General features: G+C 40.9%; 1 protein-coding gene across 1 annotated transcript; it reads right to left on the bottom strand.

The window, feature by feature from the left end:
• Positions 1 to 6,859: 6,859 nt before the first annotated feature.
• Positions 6,860 to 15,218, bottom strand: LOC139463496 (EGF-like domain-containing protein 2). Its single transcript, XM_071244766.1, has 10 exons — positions 15,152 to 15,218; positions 14,331 to 14,438; positions 13,984 to 14,103; positions 11,244 to 11,443; positions 10,917 to 11,062; positions 9,016 to 9,167; positions 8,626 to 8,701; positions 8,366 to 8,516; positions 7,373 to 7,502; positions 6,860 to 7,027 (listed from the first exon to the last, which is right to left on the bottom strand). Exons 1-10 carry the CDS (start codon positions 15,216 to 15,218, stop codon positions 6,864 to 6,866), a joined length of 1,314 nt encoding a protein of 437 aa, XP_071100867.1. The 3' UTR covers positions 6,860 to 6,863.
• Between the last annotated feature and the right edge of the window lie 1,125 nt (positions 15,219 to 16,343).

The raw sequence follows: 16,343 nt of genomic DNA, 5'->3' as shown, positions 1-16,343 counted from the left end.
TAAACAACAGGAAATATCACAAATTCAATTCTTTATCACAGTTCCTCATCTTACTTGTAATTTGTAGTTATGCGTAACTATGAAATACAAATAATCAAAATTAGAAAAGACGTACATACTGTTTGGCCCCTGTACAAGATAGTGTCAACTCGCCTGAAACTGAGGTGGTGACAAGAGACGTCAAACGTGCGAAATTTCAGACATGCAGCTTAGCTGGGATTGAAAAAAGTTGTTTACTGTTACAGTGGAATAACATATGTGAGAGAGGCCGTGGAAATTAGCAGAAGAATTAACCTGGAAATCACTCACGGGAGCAGTGGACAGTGGCAGGATATTTGTATCTATGACAGGTACCAAATTACGTTCGTTAGCGAGCTGCTCCTGTCTCTGAAAAATGTTCGAATAATGTCGTTTTTGAGACGAGCACGAGTCAATGGAATACGACTTCAACGATTCATCGGATTTGTGGCCGGTAATTCTGCAAATCTCGCGATTCAATACCTGCGTTTGACAGTAAAGTGACGGCAGTTTGCAGTGTGAAATTCCCGGTCTTGGATAATGTTTATGCTGCGCTCAAATGGCGGCCCCCTGATGTGCCTGTGTATGGCAGCACGCAACCCAACAAAACTCGATTTTGAGTAAAGTTCTCCCTCAGCATTTCTGACTTCGGCATAAAAGAACCTCAGTCTCTCATTCAGTTGAAAAGCAGGAAGCTCTTCGAACGTGGGTTCAAAACCTCGGAAACCAAGCCATTCTGGAAGTGAAAAGATTGCCGTGTTCAGGGTACAAATGTGACGGTAAGTGGGAGTATTTCGTTATTATTACGGTGTCGTGTTTAAATGAAATTTCCGTATATCCATTTAGTATAACATATCTCAAATCTTACAAAACGAAATATTTAATTTATGTTAAGATTTTGGTCAATCTCGTTATATTATTGCCAATTTTTGCGATGACACATTGGTCACGCTTTACATTGCTATTATGGCAATGGTGTAAGGGAGGTAACTCTCGCTGATGTTGATCGAATCTGCGTAGGAATTTTTTTTTATTTGTTTATGTATTCTTTTATGTTTCAATGGCTTACGTCGAAATATTTTAACTCCCAGTAGATTTGGAGAGGTTCCTATCCACGATGTCCTGTACTGCTTTTGTATCAAGGGACGCGAAGCGGTGACTGGACGCTTGAACTTTGGGCTCTACGGAAAAGCTGGCTGTATTTCCTAGTTCGGGGGCCATCTCAGAACGGTTTTCAGCTTCAACAGCTTTTTGTGGGTTATAATAAGAACAAAATTAGGTGGATGTATGAAAGTCATTATAGAGTTGCAATAAATGTTTTTTACTCTGTTAAAAATTGATTTTGTTTTGTTTTTTCCTTTGGCCAAGCCCAAGAAAATTACATTATTTATGATTATGATTTTGTAATTAATGGAAAAAGGTAAATTTCATTTACCTTCAAATTCTTGTATTATCTCAGAAAATGTCTCGTCGCCCCATTCACTCAATATTTCATCGAAATCTCCGATGTGGAAGTCAGGGTAAATTTCCATCTGTTCCTCCATGTTGATGATTTCAAAAATAGTTCCATTAATTAATGTATACATACACGGTGATGAGACCCCAAAAATTCAGCGATGTTATGCTCATTCGACAACACTTTTTAACCAATCAGATCAGGGAACATACCTACATTTATGTTACAATTTACAATGATACTTAACAGGTTTCAAACACCTGTGTTGACGGGCTGCCGTGGCATGGCAGGTGTACTGCTGTGCGGCGAAGGGGAACACAAACTTACGTCTTCATGCAAACTGTGTAAGTGGTGCATGCCACAGTGTTCCCCATCACGGCGTTCTCTGAAGCATCGGGTATAATATCGTTTTCCTTTTCGGAATTATAATGTCAAACATGTCTGTAGATTTATATTTATTATTATCAGGACGAAACGGGTATCATAGTGTGTTCCTTGTGAGGTAGTGTCCATATGTAACGGATACGATTTAGCATTCCTTATCAAAATGTGCTCAGCGATTATTTAATATTGTTTCCATATCGAAAAGTTCCCATATGGAGTGAGTGAGTGAGTATGGTTTTACGCCGCTTTTAGCAATATTCCAGCAATATCACGGCGGGGGACACCAGAAATGGGCTTCACACATTGTACCCATGTCGGGAATCGAACCCGGGTCTTCGGCGTGACGAGCGAACGCTTTAACCATTAGGCTACCCGACAGCCCCTCCCATATGGAACGGATAACATATCGCGTTCCTTATAAGATTGTGTCTTAATGGACGGGATGACATTCAATCAATTTTTAGTTCGGTACCTTAGAGTCCACAGGCCTATACAGCAAATACTCAGTTCTCTTTTAATATATGTATGTATATCTTCCATTTGCAATTAATAAATCATACGACCATCAAACACTAGCTGAACGTATCCTAAATTCCTTATTATTCACCCCTAGTGTCCTGACTTTCTATACAACCAGAAGCTAATCAAGCACCCACTGGTTTTGCGACCATATCTGTCCAACAACACGGTATCATTCGCTTCATGCCTGGGCTATGATGAAGAATTAAATGTCTTGTGTAAGATGAGACTCTTGACTAATGAGGGGTGGTCGGGTAGCCTAGTGGTTAAAGCGTTCGCTCGTCACGCCGAAGACCCGGGTTCGATTCCCGACATGGGTACAATGTGTGAAGCCCATTTCCGGTGTCATCCGCCGTGATATTGCTGGAATATTGCTACAAGCGGCGTAACACCACACTCACTCACTCACTCTTGACTAGTGAAAACACAGAAAATGATGCAAATGTTCAATATTTTATTTGCATTAATAACACAGTTGCAATAGTACTGTAACTGAGCAAAATTGATAACCACGAAAAGTATGGACCTGGGAAGTTCCATGATCAGGTATGAAAGACCAAGTACTGTCCAAAAACGTTCATTGTTATCTTACAAAGATAATCACAATCCTGAAAATCAGAAGCCAGTGTAACCGCCCTGTGCCTGGATGACAGATTCTACCCTTCTCCTCATTCCTCCATTGAGTCTTCTGATACGATCACGCGTACGAGGTAACTGCTGTCACTATCGATGCAATGCTGACTCTATAGCTGCCACACTCTGTACTAGTGGATCCATTGCTTGCAACCGATGTCCAAGGACATTAGCATTCAAATCTGGACTCATAGCGGGCCAAGGCAAAGTGTCAATATTGTGTCCTTGCAGAAATGCAGTCACGGTACGAGAACGACGGGACCTAGCGTTGTCGTTCAAAAACAAAGGTCGAGTGGCGAGTGCACAATTGAGAACCGTGGCACAACAACAGGATTGATGATGTCCTGATGTATCGATCGCCGTTGAGATTTCCTCGTACTCTTACCGTGTCCAGTTTACAGTCATGAGATATTGCTCCCCACACCACGACGACACCCCCACCATACGGGACTGTTGGTACAATGTCCCTCGGGGCATACACAGTGTTTCTGTGTCTCAAAACCCGCATTCGCCTATCTTTGGCGTGCAGCAAAAATCTGCTTTCATCAGACCAATGGATCCATCGCCACGTCCTCAGATTCCAATGACGTCGAGCCATACACCAAGCCAATCAATGTCTCTGATGATGAGCAGTTAACAAGTGATGAATCCGAGGTTCTGTAGGGGCTACCTAATCAAGTGTGCCGGGATATTTCAATCTTTATTTGCTGGATGATTTTTTATACCATCAAAACTTGACCCTTAGCAAACTTTAAGTTTGCAATGACATACTGGTATCTAGGATTAGACAATTCAGTTTATTGCAATTTTACGCCGTAATACTGTGTTTAGTCTTCGTTACTAACCGTCCCAACTGCAAAACAGTAAGCCCAATGCCTCACAACATTGGTTGCTTTTTCTCGCTTTTGAGAACATTTTAGTGGACGATGTTCCGGCTGAACTTCCGGTTTCATGTTTTGTACTTTATCATATCAATTGTGGGGCCATCAGAAATTACTTTGCAATCTCTCCTATCGAAGTGAGTTGTTGGCGCTTGTGACGAGAAACCGTAACAGTTTAAATACGATATTGTGTTTCTTCCAAGTATTACAGCCTTTGGTAACAAAGCACCAGCAAGGAAGGGCAGAACCTAGCGTCATCACTGATTTTCAGTGATCCGTTTATATACACTTGGGGATGCGGATGTCTCAGTCGTGTGAGGCACCGCAATTCGCTGTGCAGAGCTGCGTCCCTTGGGCAAGCCAGAAATCTATGATCGTGGGTTCGAATCCCGGTTTGACCCGATTATGTTTCTAGGTTTGTCAGCACCATATCCATGCTAGTAGGTTTCATCAAAGTGGTAAACGCTTGAGACCTGGATCACTTCGGGCTTTCCTCCCACATTGAACTGACAAGCCGTGATATATCTGGAAAACTGTTAAAACTATCACTCACTAATACCCATGTATTTTTCGCCGCTGTTTTCTATTCCTATTGAAATCTTTTCCCCAGATAATCAAGACCAGTTTTCTTTGCCATAACATGTCTTGCATTATATAGGTGTGCCTTACCTGTCAGGAAAACTGACTAAGATAAACACCGACTGTGCATGACCCTTGATGAGTCAGCATCACAATCCTGCTGGCCGCCTCCGTGATCTGGTGGTAGAGCGTCCGCCCGGCCACATCATACCAAATGACGTTAAAAGATGGTACTTGTTGTTATGCTGCCTGGTGCTCGGTGTAAAGGGGCTAAACAAGCACAGGTCGGCTCGGAGCAAGTATACTGAAGTACTCATGTTAAACTGGTATGGCATGGTATCTCAGTGGACTAGCACTATCAAATCGGCATCAGTCTGGACTTGTACAAGCAGCCCCCCCCACACGTGCATGCACGTCGCAATGTAAGTGCAATAATTTTGAACGCGACATTAAATCCCATTTGACCTCGTCGCACCTCACAATACTGCTCAGGGGTTGGAGTGTGAGAAACATTTTCCGCATTCTTCACACTGAAATAGATTCACTGAATACGGCATATGGGTGATATTTGCGAGAATTATGAAACCCCCAAAATATGGATATTGGTAAATACTTCCTGAAACAAGTCAAATCTTTAAACCCCGAAATAAACGTGCTTTCGCTGTCTTTCACTGTGGCCTGGAGTCGTCTTTAGCGATAATCGTGGGTTCTTTATTTTTTTATTGTTGTTTAACGCCGCACTCAACAATATTCCGGCTATATGGCGGCGGTCTGTAAATAATCAAGTCTGGACCAGACAACCCAGTGACATCATGAGAATCGACCCACGTAATTCGGATACGATGACATGCATCAACCAAGTCAGCGAGCCTGACCATCCGATCCCGTTAGTTGCCTCCTATGACAAGCAAAATCGCTTTTAACGGCAGGCATGGGTTGCTGAAGACCTATATAACGTACCCCTAGGGTAATAAAGACATGAAAAGGGATCCGGTCAGTTTCTTACGCGGAGTTTGGGGGCTGGTGGTCTTTTGTTCCCCAAACCTGATATGTCGGTTCTGTACTCCAGCCCAATACAATAAGAATTATGAAAACCCTTCAATAGTGTACTTATTCCACTTTTTCATAATACAGATTCATGTTATCAAAGGAGATTCCTTGAGCAATGAATGGTTTTATGAATATCTTCCACGTAAAGATACTTGTTTAGTATATCTTTCCATAAACAACACAAAATTACATTTTCAACTTTTTATTAAATCCCTCGGCTGATTAAACATTCCACGTATATCTACACACACAAAAATAAGTAACACAAGAGTCTTACAATTAGTAAAACAGATATAAGACTGATGTTAATCACCTATGCAGGGCAAGAGAAGAGAACGAATGATGAAAACATACGACAATATTTAGCTTTGAATGTGATGTACAAATTCATCGACTGTAAATGTATCTTGTGTTGTGACATATCTAAATTATATGACTGTTTATAATTGTGTTACATTTTCTGACATCTAATCAAGTTTAAAAAAAATTAAGATTATGTATTACATAATGAAAGGCATAATCTCACGTTTTACGTAATAAGGACATGGAAATGGATCCGGTCAGTTTGTTACGTGGTGTTTGTTCCCCAAACCTTGTGTGTCGTTTCTGTTGTACTCGAGCCCACTACCACAAGCATTATGAAAAGCCTTCAGTGATGGAAATATTATTTGTATAATTCGTCAATGCCAAAGAATAACAACTCTCCATTTTCCGTTGAAACTGATTCATGTTATTTGATGAAATTCCTGGGGAAATCCATTTTTATGAATATCTACCACATACATGTATTTGTATCGATGAATACAAAATTACAGCTTCAAACATTTATTAAATCCCTCGGCTGATTTAACATTTCACGTATATCCATAGACCAAAATAGCAGTCACAAAAGAGTAAAATACTTTTGAGTAATAAAGATAAATGACACAGACGTTTATGACCATTGCATCTTGCGCGAACGAATGATTCACATAAATAACAACTTCTAGCTTTGAATGTGATCTACAAACTCATCGACTTTAAATATGTATCTTTTATTGTGACATATCTAAAAAATAGGACAATTAAAAATTGTGTAACTTTTTCTTATGTCTAATCTTGTATACAAATTTTTAGAAAAGGTTTGACGTGATTTAACGCATAAATTTCAACTTTCGTTTTTACGGGACGTTTTCGTCTGTGAATTTACAAGAGGAATCGTAGGCCTTAATCATAAAACTGTCACAATATAGGAGCTAAAGTTGTATTTTTCCTACAACATAAACATAACAAAGGACTTAATAATAATTAATATAACAATGACTTTAGATTCGTCATTGGCAATAGAAACAAAGTCCAACATTTTATCCTTTGGTGTCTGTAACAGGTGCCCGCCTGTTGATGAGACGAAGGCCAAGGAGAAGACACGCTCCAAGGAGGACGAGGACAACGACAGCCAAGCCAATCACTGCGGCTGTTAGATTGATGGTACCAGTCTGCGCAACAACGTCTTGAACAGCACTCTTCACTGGAAGGAGGTTATTTTATAGAATATTTAATGAATGAATGAAGTCGATATTTTCAGGGTCCTTCGGACTTCCATCGCAAATGTGAACGGTTTTAATATTTTCTGTTTTTGAATTACGTTCACAAAGAAGTACAAACAAACGATATAATATAAAACGTCAACGCCTGAGAATAATCAGTCTCGATTATCTAGCTTATCTGCCGTCCCGATTCCAATAGGCATAAAAGACAAAATGGTGGTGGACACTTTATGAAGTATGAAACCAGGTTTTCGCCAAAAGGGTAAGCATGTCCTGCTCTACCGGTAGAACTATTAATCCGTTTGCCATGCTTGATAATAACGTACCATTTGATGTTGCAAGTGGGTCGTTGACTCTGATAAATGTGACAAGCGTTTTCTGTTCAGTGGAGTTAGACGAGAGCACTATTTCTCTCTTCTTACGCCCGAAACCAACAATTCCACCAGTACACGTTTCCTATGAACAAGAATAAAAATGTTATCCGTGAATCTGTAGTTAAACCAATACACGCCTCGTATATTTTTGTGTTTTTCAGGGAGGATAGTGAAAAAAGAGACGATTATTTCTCTCTTCTTAAGCCCGAAACCGGAAGATCCCCAACTTCAACACGCCTATAAACAAACATGTAATAAAACGTTATCCCTCGATCTGTAGTTAACCGATACACTCGTCATGTATTCTTGTATTTATCTGGAAACATGGTGAGGAAATCATACAATAAAGAAACAGTGCAATGATAAAGAAAAATGTTTTAACTTTAATAAGCTTACGTTTGCTTGTTTGTTTGTCAAGTGATTGACATCATGAGAATCGATCCACGCAATCGGAATACATTGACATGCATCAACCTCGCCAGAGAGCCTGACCACCCGATCCCGTTAGTCGCCTCTTCGGACAAGCATGGGTTGCTGAAGACCTATTCTACCCGGAATCTTCACGGGTTAATGAGCTTACGATTTCTGCAGTATGGTTTACTTGTATTGTTCACATAAACAATGTAGCAAACAACCTACCAAACAATCTACCAAACAATGTACCAACAATATCAAACAATATACGAAACAATATCAAGCAATGTACCAAACAATATCAAACAATGTATCAACAATTTCAAACAAATTATTATTATTATCTTCGAAGGAGTGAGTAACCGTTGTTTTACGCACATTACGGAGGCCGAATCACTGCGGCATATAAATATTCGAGTGTGGATCAAAGATTTGCTCTATCGGTGTGTATGACACAATGATCATTTTCCGTAATTAATCAACAAAACCCAATTATAACAGTAACGTACCATTATATACATGTATACTCACCGATGCGCATTCGGTCATTTGTCTGCAGACAAGAACTTTACATTCGTAAGTGACGGTTGAACCTGATGTGAACCTGATAGCTCTTGTTTCAATTGTGACTGGACTGCCAGGTGTACGCGTGGTGCTTTGAACAAATGTCTTTGCGGGGCAACTGCAGTTAAAGCAGTCAAGTTTTAATTCGATTTTCTTTGGAATAATGGAAACTACCGACAGTAAAGATTAATTATTATATATTTTGATACTGACGATTAAAACCATACCTGTTTTTAATAAATTCAGCTTCCAGGGATCCGCCATCTTTGGCTTTGCACGAGAGGACGCGTATTGCTGCAAAATCTGTTGTAGAACATTTTAGAATCATGGAATTAGTCAATGTATTTTAGATGTACTTAACCATATTATGTCAGAAGGTAGATTCCTCAGATGATAATGTAATAAAACCTCACACAAAGGTTAGTTCCATATATGTTCATAAAGTTACAAAATGAATACACTTCATTTGAGCCTGGTATTGTACATATAAACAACTACTGACACATAGATATATCCCCGTTACTCAAAGGCCGAACAGAAAATGAAATAAACGATAGTGTCTCGATGATGCATGAAAATGTGTCTGCTAAAACTGGAATGTTATAAAAAATATATACCAGAGGCAGTATCAAGTGTGAATTCCAGCTTAACCGTTGAACCGATATCAACTGCGGACCCACTGGTTATTAGTGCGTCAGAACCGTCCTTCATCACCACCGTAACAATATTCCCTGCAGGATCTGCATCAACTTTTGTTGTAGTCAGTCCGCTGAAATCAGTACATTTTAGAAAATATTAAATGCAAATTTCTAACGTAACGAGTAATTTTCTCTTACACACAAATTTCCTCCTATATTATCATTCACATATGTTATTATCTTTCTTGCATGCGGGTCTTCATACCGAGTCAAGTCAGCTTTCTAGTGACCAAACCTTGACGTGAAAGTCGATTTATTAGGGTAAGGTGTTTACATGAGCGACCTGGCACAACTGCGTACATCGATGCTCATGCAGTAAACTTCTAAATGGGTACATTGATGAATGCAGCTTCAAGTACTCAATGCCTTCTGCTGAGGGAAGACTTTCAAAAGACTTTGTTTTGTTCGTTTGTTGTTTAATGCCGCACTCAGCTATATTCCAGGTATATGACCATGGTCTGTAAATATTTGGATGACATCGTCACCCAAGGCACCGACTCTGGAAATCGCATCACGTCAGTCGCCTTCTTGCGACTGACATCGGCTACTTAACATCAATTATAACTCGGATGGTCACAAGGGCCAAACGACTTTGCAGATAACCGAAAATAATATACTGAACCGCAAAAGAAACGTCACCTTAAGTAACTTTGCATGAAAAGTTGTCATTTAAATATCTGGGTAATTTTTCTCAAAGTGTCTCAAATTTAACATTACCTTGTCCGAAAAAATGAAATTTGATGATAAAAACAAAGCAGATGACAATAACACCGATCGCCTAAATGCATCACGGCAATGGCTATGGTAACCCGTTGCAGGTGAGTTCCGCTCAAATTGAAATGCACTTGCGTTCCCCCATTTCTTGCTCTATAAAAATCCACCCAGATCGGATAACATTCATTCGTTATTGAATTGGTACCACATGGCAAGATTGACAAGAAATCAGCGACACCAAGCCATTGGACGATTGCAAGCTGGACAGCTGGACATTAGTGCGGACACCGTGCGTTGACGATTGACGAGCAGACACCCCCACTGTCACAGGCTACACCGAGGACCCATTCTGACACCACGTCATCGCCGGGACCGTCTTCAGTGGGCAACACAGCACCAGCACTGGCGCCACCAGCAGTGGAGAGGAGTCCTCTTATCAGACGAGAGCCATTACTGTAGCTCAACAGTAGATGACATAGTGAGAGTGGCGACGCCGTGGGGAACGTTATATCGGATGCTTGTGTTGTTGAGAGAGACTCGTGGGGTAGTCGAAGCATCATGGTGTTGGGTGGAATTGGTCGTCCACAGATAGTCGGCCCTGTGGCCTTCCAGAACATCGGTCCAGGGAGAGGCAATGGTGTCACAGCAGCTCGGTACATTAATCAAGTCTTGAGACCACACGCCATACCTCATTTGGCACGTTGTCGCAACCAGGAGTTTCAGCATGATAACACCCGTGCCAACACTGCGATAGCAACAAGAGACCAGCAAAATGGCATCAGAACCATGCAGTGGCCTGCCCCAGTCCCGATTTAAAACGTTTCTTTTGCGGTTCAGTATATGAATGTGTTTGTACTTAACCTATTTATTGGTAGCATGGAATGTAGAAGTGGTGAAAATGTCTAATTTTGTGAGTGAACATTATACAACACTGTTTTCGCGACAGGGACAGGAAGCCATTTGGGGAGCAAGACCGAAGCAATTGGTTTACACTCAACAAGCATGTATTATAACATGTTATAAGTATGAATTCCTCGTGATTGGTGACCAGGAGAGTTTTACCTTTCAAGTATGTCAATACGACAAGGACTCGAAATTATACTTACTTTTCTGACAAGCTCAAGCCTGCGGTTGTAACCGTCTTCTGCGCATCACCGCAGCAGAAGGTGGCCTCAAAATCGAGCCCTGTGAGATACGAGGCTTCATACCGGCAAATCACTGTAAAGCACTTAGTTGATATTCCACCCCCATCCTGTAATTTAACATTACATACAATAAAACCTTTTGTTTATTGAGAAACATAATAATAATTTATTCAGATGCCATGTGGATAGTACCGTGTATGCAGTTGCATTACTTCATGACCTTGTCATTTATTTCTATGAATCTTGCTTTTTTATGTTAGCTTAATTACTACAACAGTTGTTCCAAACCGCAGGTGTCGGCGATCCACAGTTTGTAGGATCTGTCAGGGATGCTTCCAGAAAGTTTCCCATCCAGCCCGTCGGTGTTCCGGTGGGTTGAGTTGTGGTAAAGCTGCAGGTGCTCTCAAAGCCCTTCACATAACACGTTGGGGTACCGGGTACGTTAACGTTCAGGACGTGGTTCCCATCATTCGAACAACTCACATCCACTGCAATTCCACAGAAAAGGTTTGAGTTAGCGTATTAGTTGTGGGTGTGACCTGTCATTTGTGAACAACATCACTTTATCACAACGACCTGCGTCTTTCCTACCATATTTAGCTCTCAAGTCTTTGTATGAATTAAATACTGATCAAAGCGTCAGGAAGACTCAACGAAACTCACTAAATGCATGCTGTAGAGTGTAATTGAATCAACAGTTGTGGCCTCTCATGTAAGCATATGTCAGCATCTTCGCGGTTGGAACAGAAGAGTGTCTCCCAAGGAGGTGACCTGGTTAAATCCTTGTGACCACATAATCTCTAATATCAAATTATGTTCGCCTGGTTTTGCTGCTATATTCTACCTTGGAATCTCCATGATGTGAAGCCTATTTATCGTGCACGTAATTGAAGGCTCAGATATTATCTTATCTCCTTTCCATATATTAAGGAAATATCGTACATAAAGAAAGGAACGTTAACACATCCCACACTCTATTAAATGTAAAATGTTCACGCCAGAGAATAACTAGCTACAGAGTCTCTATTATTCCCAGAAACGGATTCAATTGGGCATAAAAGACAAAACAGCTTGAACATTATATGAACGGATCACTGACAATCGGTGACGACAACAGGTGTTCGAGAACCATATTCCTGAGCAGAAGGTGCACTTGTATAACTTAATATAAAGGTAAAGATGAACTATCATTTGACTTTAACACATATATGTTAAGACTTGTAACAATGACCTTTTTGAAAATACGTATATAGTAAAGGTTGTTCTTGTTCTGTGGTGGAAAAGGGCAAATTGGGATGTGACAACATCGATATCACTGTCATGATCATCCAATGTTCCTTTAACAGCATACAGTAGAGGTTAACTAGTAAAGATGTTTCCTTCTCAAATGTGAAATATACACAGTAAAAAAAGTGTTGCACCCCCACACTAATACGTTTGATACATCACAACATTTAAAACGCCCGACTCTGGTTTTAATGGTAGGTATTCCTTGGGGATCTGATGTGAAATGTGTAATGTTTTCGGAGGGAAGATGATCACCAAAACGTAGCAATCAGCACGTGAATTGCATGGTGCATGACATTTGCAGATTGCAGTATCTTCTTAAGCTCAACATCGCCTATAAAAGATGTTCTCTGACAGCCCAGTTTATTGTAACCCACAATGCCGGGTAGACGATTGTCAGAAGCAGTCAAGTGGCAGATGATTGGCCTTCATGGAGCAGGTCTTTCGTTCAAGGAGATTGGCAGAAGAACCGGACATCACTACTCAACAATAAGCCGTTTGGTCAGAAAACACGCACAAACTAATGATGTAAGGAATCGCAGACCCTCTGGCAGACCACGTAAGACCACAGTTAGAGATGACAGAGCGTTGTTGAGGGTGGTAAGGCGTCATCCATTTGCTACAAGCACAACCTTGAAACGTCTTTGGCTTCCTTGTCAACAGTTCAGTACCCAGACCGTGAGAAATCGTCTTAAAGCTGCAGGGTTGAAGTCCAGAAGGGTTATCAAGCGACCTAAACTCACAGACAACCACAAACGACTACGTCTAGCCTGGTGTAGACTGAGACAGAACTGGAACTTGAGGTCCTGGAGAAGAGTCTACTGGTCGGACGAAAGCAGGTTCCTTCTGCATGTTGTGGATGGCAGAGTGAGAGTATGGAGGCGTCCTGGAACAGCTTATACTGCAAGAAACATCATGCCAACTGTACCATATGGAGGTGGATCTGTTATGGTCTGGGGATGCTTCTCATTTGATTGTAAGCTTGATTTAGTGACCATACGAGGCAACTTGACAGGGGAGCGCTACATCCAAGAGGTGCTGAATCCAGTTGTGGTGCCCCATTTTGACAATCATCCACTGGCCACCAGACCGATATTCATGGATGACAATGCCAGACCACATCGTTCACGAGCTGTGACCCAGGTTATCCACAACAATGCTCTGACGCAGATTCTATGGCCAGCAATGAGTCCAGATCTGAATCCTCTGGAACATGTATGGGACATTTTGGGACGCCTGATTTATCGTCGGGACCCTCCTCCACAGAACTTGCGTGAATTGGAAGCAGCATTACACGAGGAGTGGCAGCAGCTGCCCATGGAGCGATTCCAACGTCTGGTGAGGGGTATGAGACGAAGACTTCAAGCTGTGATCCAAGTGCTTGGTGGAAGTTCTCGATATTGACTTACTGTGTTCGTCAAATCTCCATATGACATTCTTACCCTATTGGATGAATTTGGTCACTAAAAATTATTGAGATGTCACCATACTTAATGTGTCTTCGTTGTTCGTTCATTTTTCGTAAAAGTTCAGCATGAGATTATTACATGCCATAAGGTCATGGAATACCCCATTTAAGTTCATTGTATAGACAATACACTGGTTTGTTGGTATACACGAAATCCTGGTTATGATATTTATTCGGTTATCTTTACACCCTTTCAAAACACCCCTCCATGAAAAAGTATAGGGGGTGCAACACTTTTTTTACTGTGTATACAAAAGCGGAAGATGTACTTACATGTTTTGTACTGGCATTTGGGTCCGTAGAATTTCTCTGAGCAAACACATGTGGTCTCATCTGGTAGGCATATAGACCCGGTGTTTTCACAAGCACAAGCAGTGCCAACGGGTGTAGTATCTGAAAGAAAACGTTTCTAATATTGAGACTAATTGGATCGGGTGGTCAGACTTGTTTGATGCATATCATCGTTTCCCAATTGCGTGGATCAATTCTCATAATGTCAATCACTCAATTATTTACAGACCGGCGTCATATTGCTGGAATATGGCTGGATTTGGCGTTAAACAACAAACACACAAAGTGTATTCCGTAGATGATTTCAGAGAACGTTTATAAACATCTACCTGTTCCACAGTCATAGTTGCCCTTTGTACCTGTACACGTGCAGTCTCCGGTGGGGGCACAGCTGCCGTCAGCTGCACAATTATCACTTGTCCGTAAGCAGTTGAATTCTGAAATTATGAGGATCATGCAATCATTATTTATTAATCATTTTTACCCAAATGGTGGTGTTCAGGTGATGGGAGAGGAAAGTAATATGTAACGCAGGCCATAAATCACACTAATTAATTAAAGCGTTTGACCTGAAGACCAAGGGTCATATTCGCGATGAATCTACAGATCCTGGTTACTTAGTGATGCAAATATGCACAGTGAGTTCACAAAAGTCTCATCCTTGCGCCACCTCATGTTGGTGAAGCACATTGCCAGAAAATACCGTAATGTTAATTGCATGAGAGCGTAACAAAGGTAAAAATGTTGCCCATGAAGGTCGTCTCTTCATCAGAATTGCTTAAATGTCATGTTTCACTGCAGTTATATATAACGTTATCCTACAGTTAATCTTATAGCAATTACCCATAATCAAATTAACATAAGGTTGTCTTTGTTATTATTGTGTCCGTTTAAGATATGCGGAAGTGGATGTAGTGAGGTCCCTTTGAGAACGTATCGAATACACTCAATGCGTAACCTTTGAAGTCCGAAGTTATACCAATATAATATGTACTACGGATCTCAATTGGATTAAAGATGGAATTAATTCACAAAATGCACAAAATAAACTATTAAAATATTTCGCTATCTTCCTTAAATATTCGTATTGTTCAGTGCATTATTTGATTCATGTGTGAGAATATGTAGGAATAACTGGTGAAGGACTTACCTGGCGTAGATTGTATTTGTACAAAAGCAATTCCAATGATTCCTAAAAGCTGCAGTAGCCTTGACATCGTATTATGATGGTGTCTATATAAAGAGTGAATACAATTGTTACAGTTTCATGTTTATACTGCTGACAATAAAAATGTGCAGGCATTGCAACATGACACACAATGTACCAGCCTCATGTGTTATACATTTAAGAAAAATCTAAGTTTGGAAATTATATTCTCGTCGAGATTGCATGACTTGACACGAGTAAGCTAATTGATGGAGAATGGCATTTTAGTACCTTTTATCCCTGAGTGAACGGTGTTCATACATTTAAAAGCAAAAGTGTGCCATTATTACCGCTATGTAGTGTGTCACTATGTCGATAAACATTATATGTGGTTGAGTGTCGGGTTAATAGTGACTAGTACAGGTCGCGCATGTGATTCATCAGCTTGAAGTCAGATTGCCTCGTACAGTGTAAGTCGTCTGCGTGTGCGTGCAGGGAGCATCATTTGGCTTGAAAGTTCAAGTTAAACTAAGACAGATCAATATTATTGTCTATTCACTTTGCATATAACTTGATACATACTTCATGAATATAACATTCAGTTCAAAAGATTAATGCCAGTTGTATTAAAAAAAGTTTAAACATAGTATGACATATTCATATTAATTCAAATAGTCGCACATGTTAATAGGTTCGAGGGGCGGTCGGGTAGCCGAGTGGTTAAAACGTTCGCTCGTCACGACGAAGACCCGGGTTCGATTCCCGACATGGGTACAATGTGTGAAGCCCATTTCTGGTGTCCCCCGCCGTGATATTGCTGGAATATTGCTAAAAGCGGCGTAAAACCATACTCACTCACTCACTCACTCACTCACTCAATAGGTTCGTTAGAGTGGGTGAGTGATTTAGGTTTAAGGCCACTTTGAACAGTATTCCAGTTATATCACGGTGCGCCATCTTAATGTTGGACGAAAGTCCGTAGTTTTTCAGGTCAGACGTTTACCACCATGTTGGCACCCACAAGCACAGGCATGGTGCTGACAAACCGGGGCGAACCGAGATTCAAATCCACAATCATAGGTTTCTGGCGTGCCAAAGGAACGCAACTCTGCAAATCGAATTGCGACGCCTAAAACGACTGGAACACCCCTGCCCCCACTGACGTTAGAGTGTTGGGGAAATGCATTCACCTGAA

Source organism: Haliotis cracherodii, unplaced genomic scaffold, assembly GCF_022045235.1.
Source record: "Haliotis cracherodii isolate W230 unplaced genomic scaffold, xgHalCrac1.p SCAF_16, whole genome shotgun sequence".
In the NCBI taxonomy this organism is placed as follows: domain Eukaryota; kingdom Metazoa; phylum Mollusca; class Gastropoda; order Lepetellida; family Haliotidae; genus Haliotis; species Haliotis cracherodii.
The sequence above is the reverse complement of the archived record's forward strand: the minus strand, read 5'-3'. Positions and strand labels throughout refer to the sequence as shown.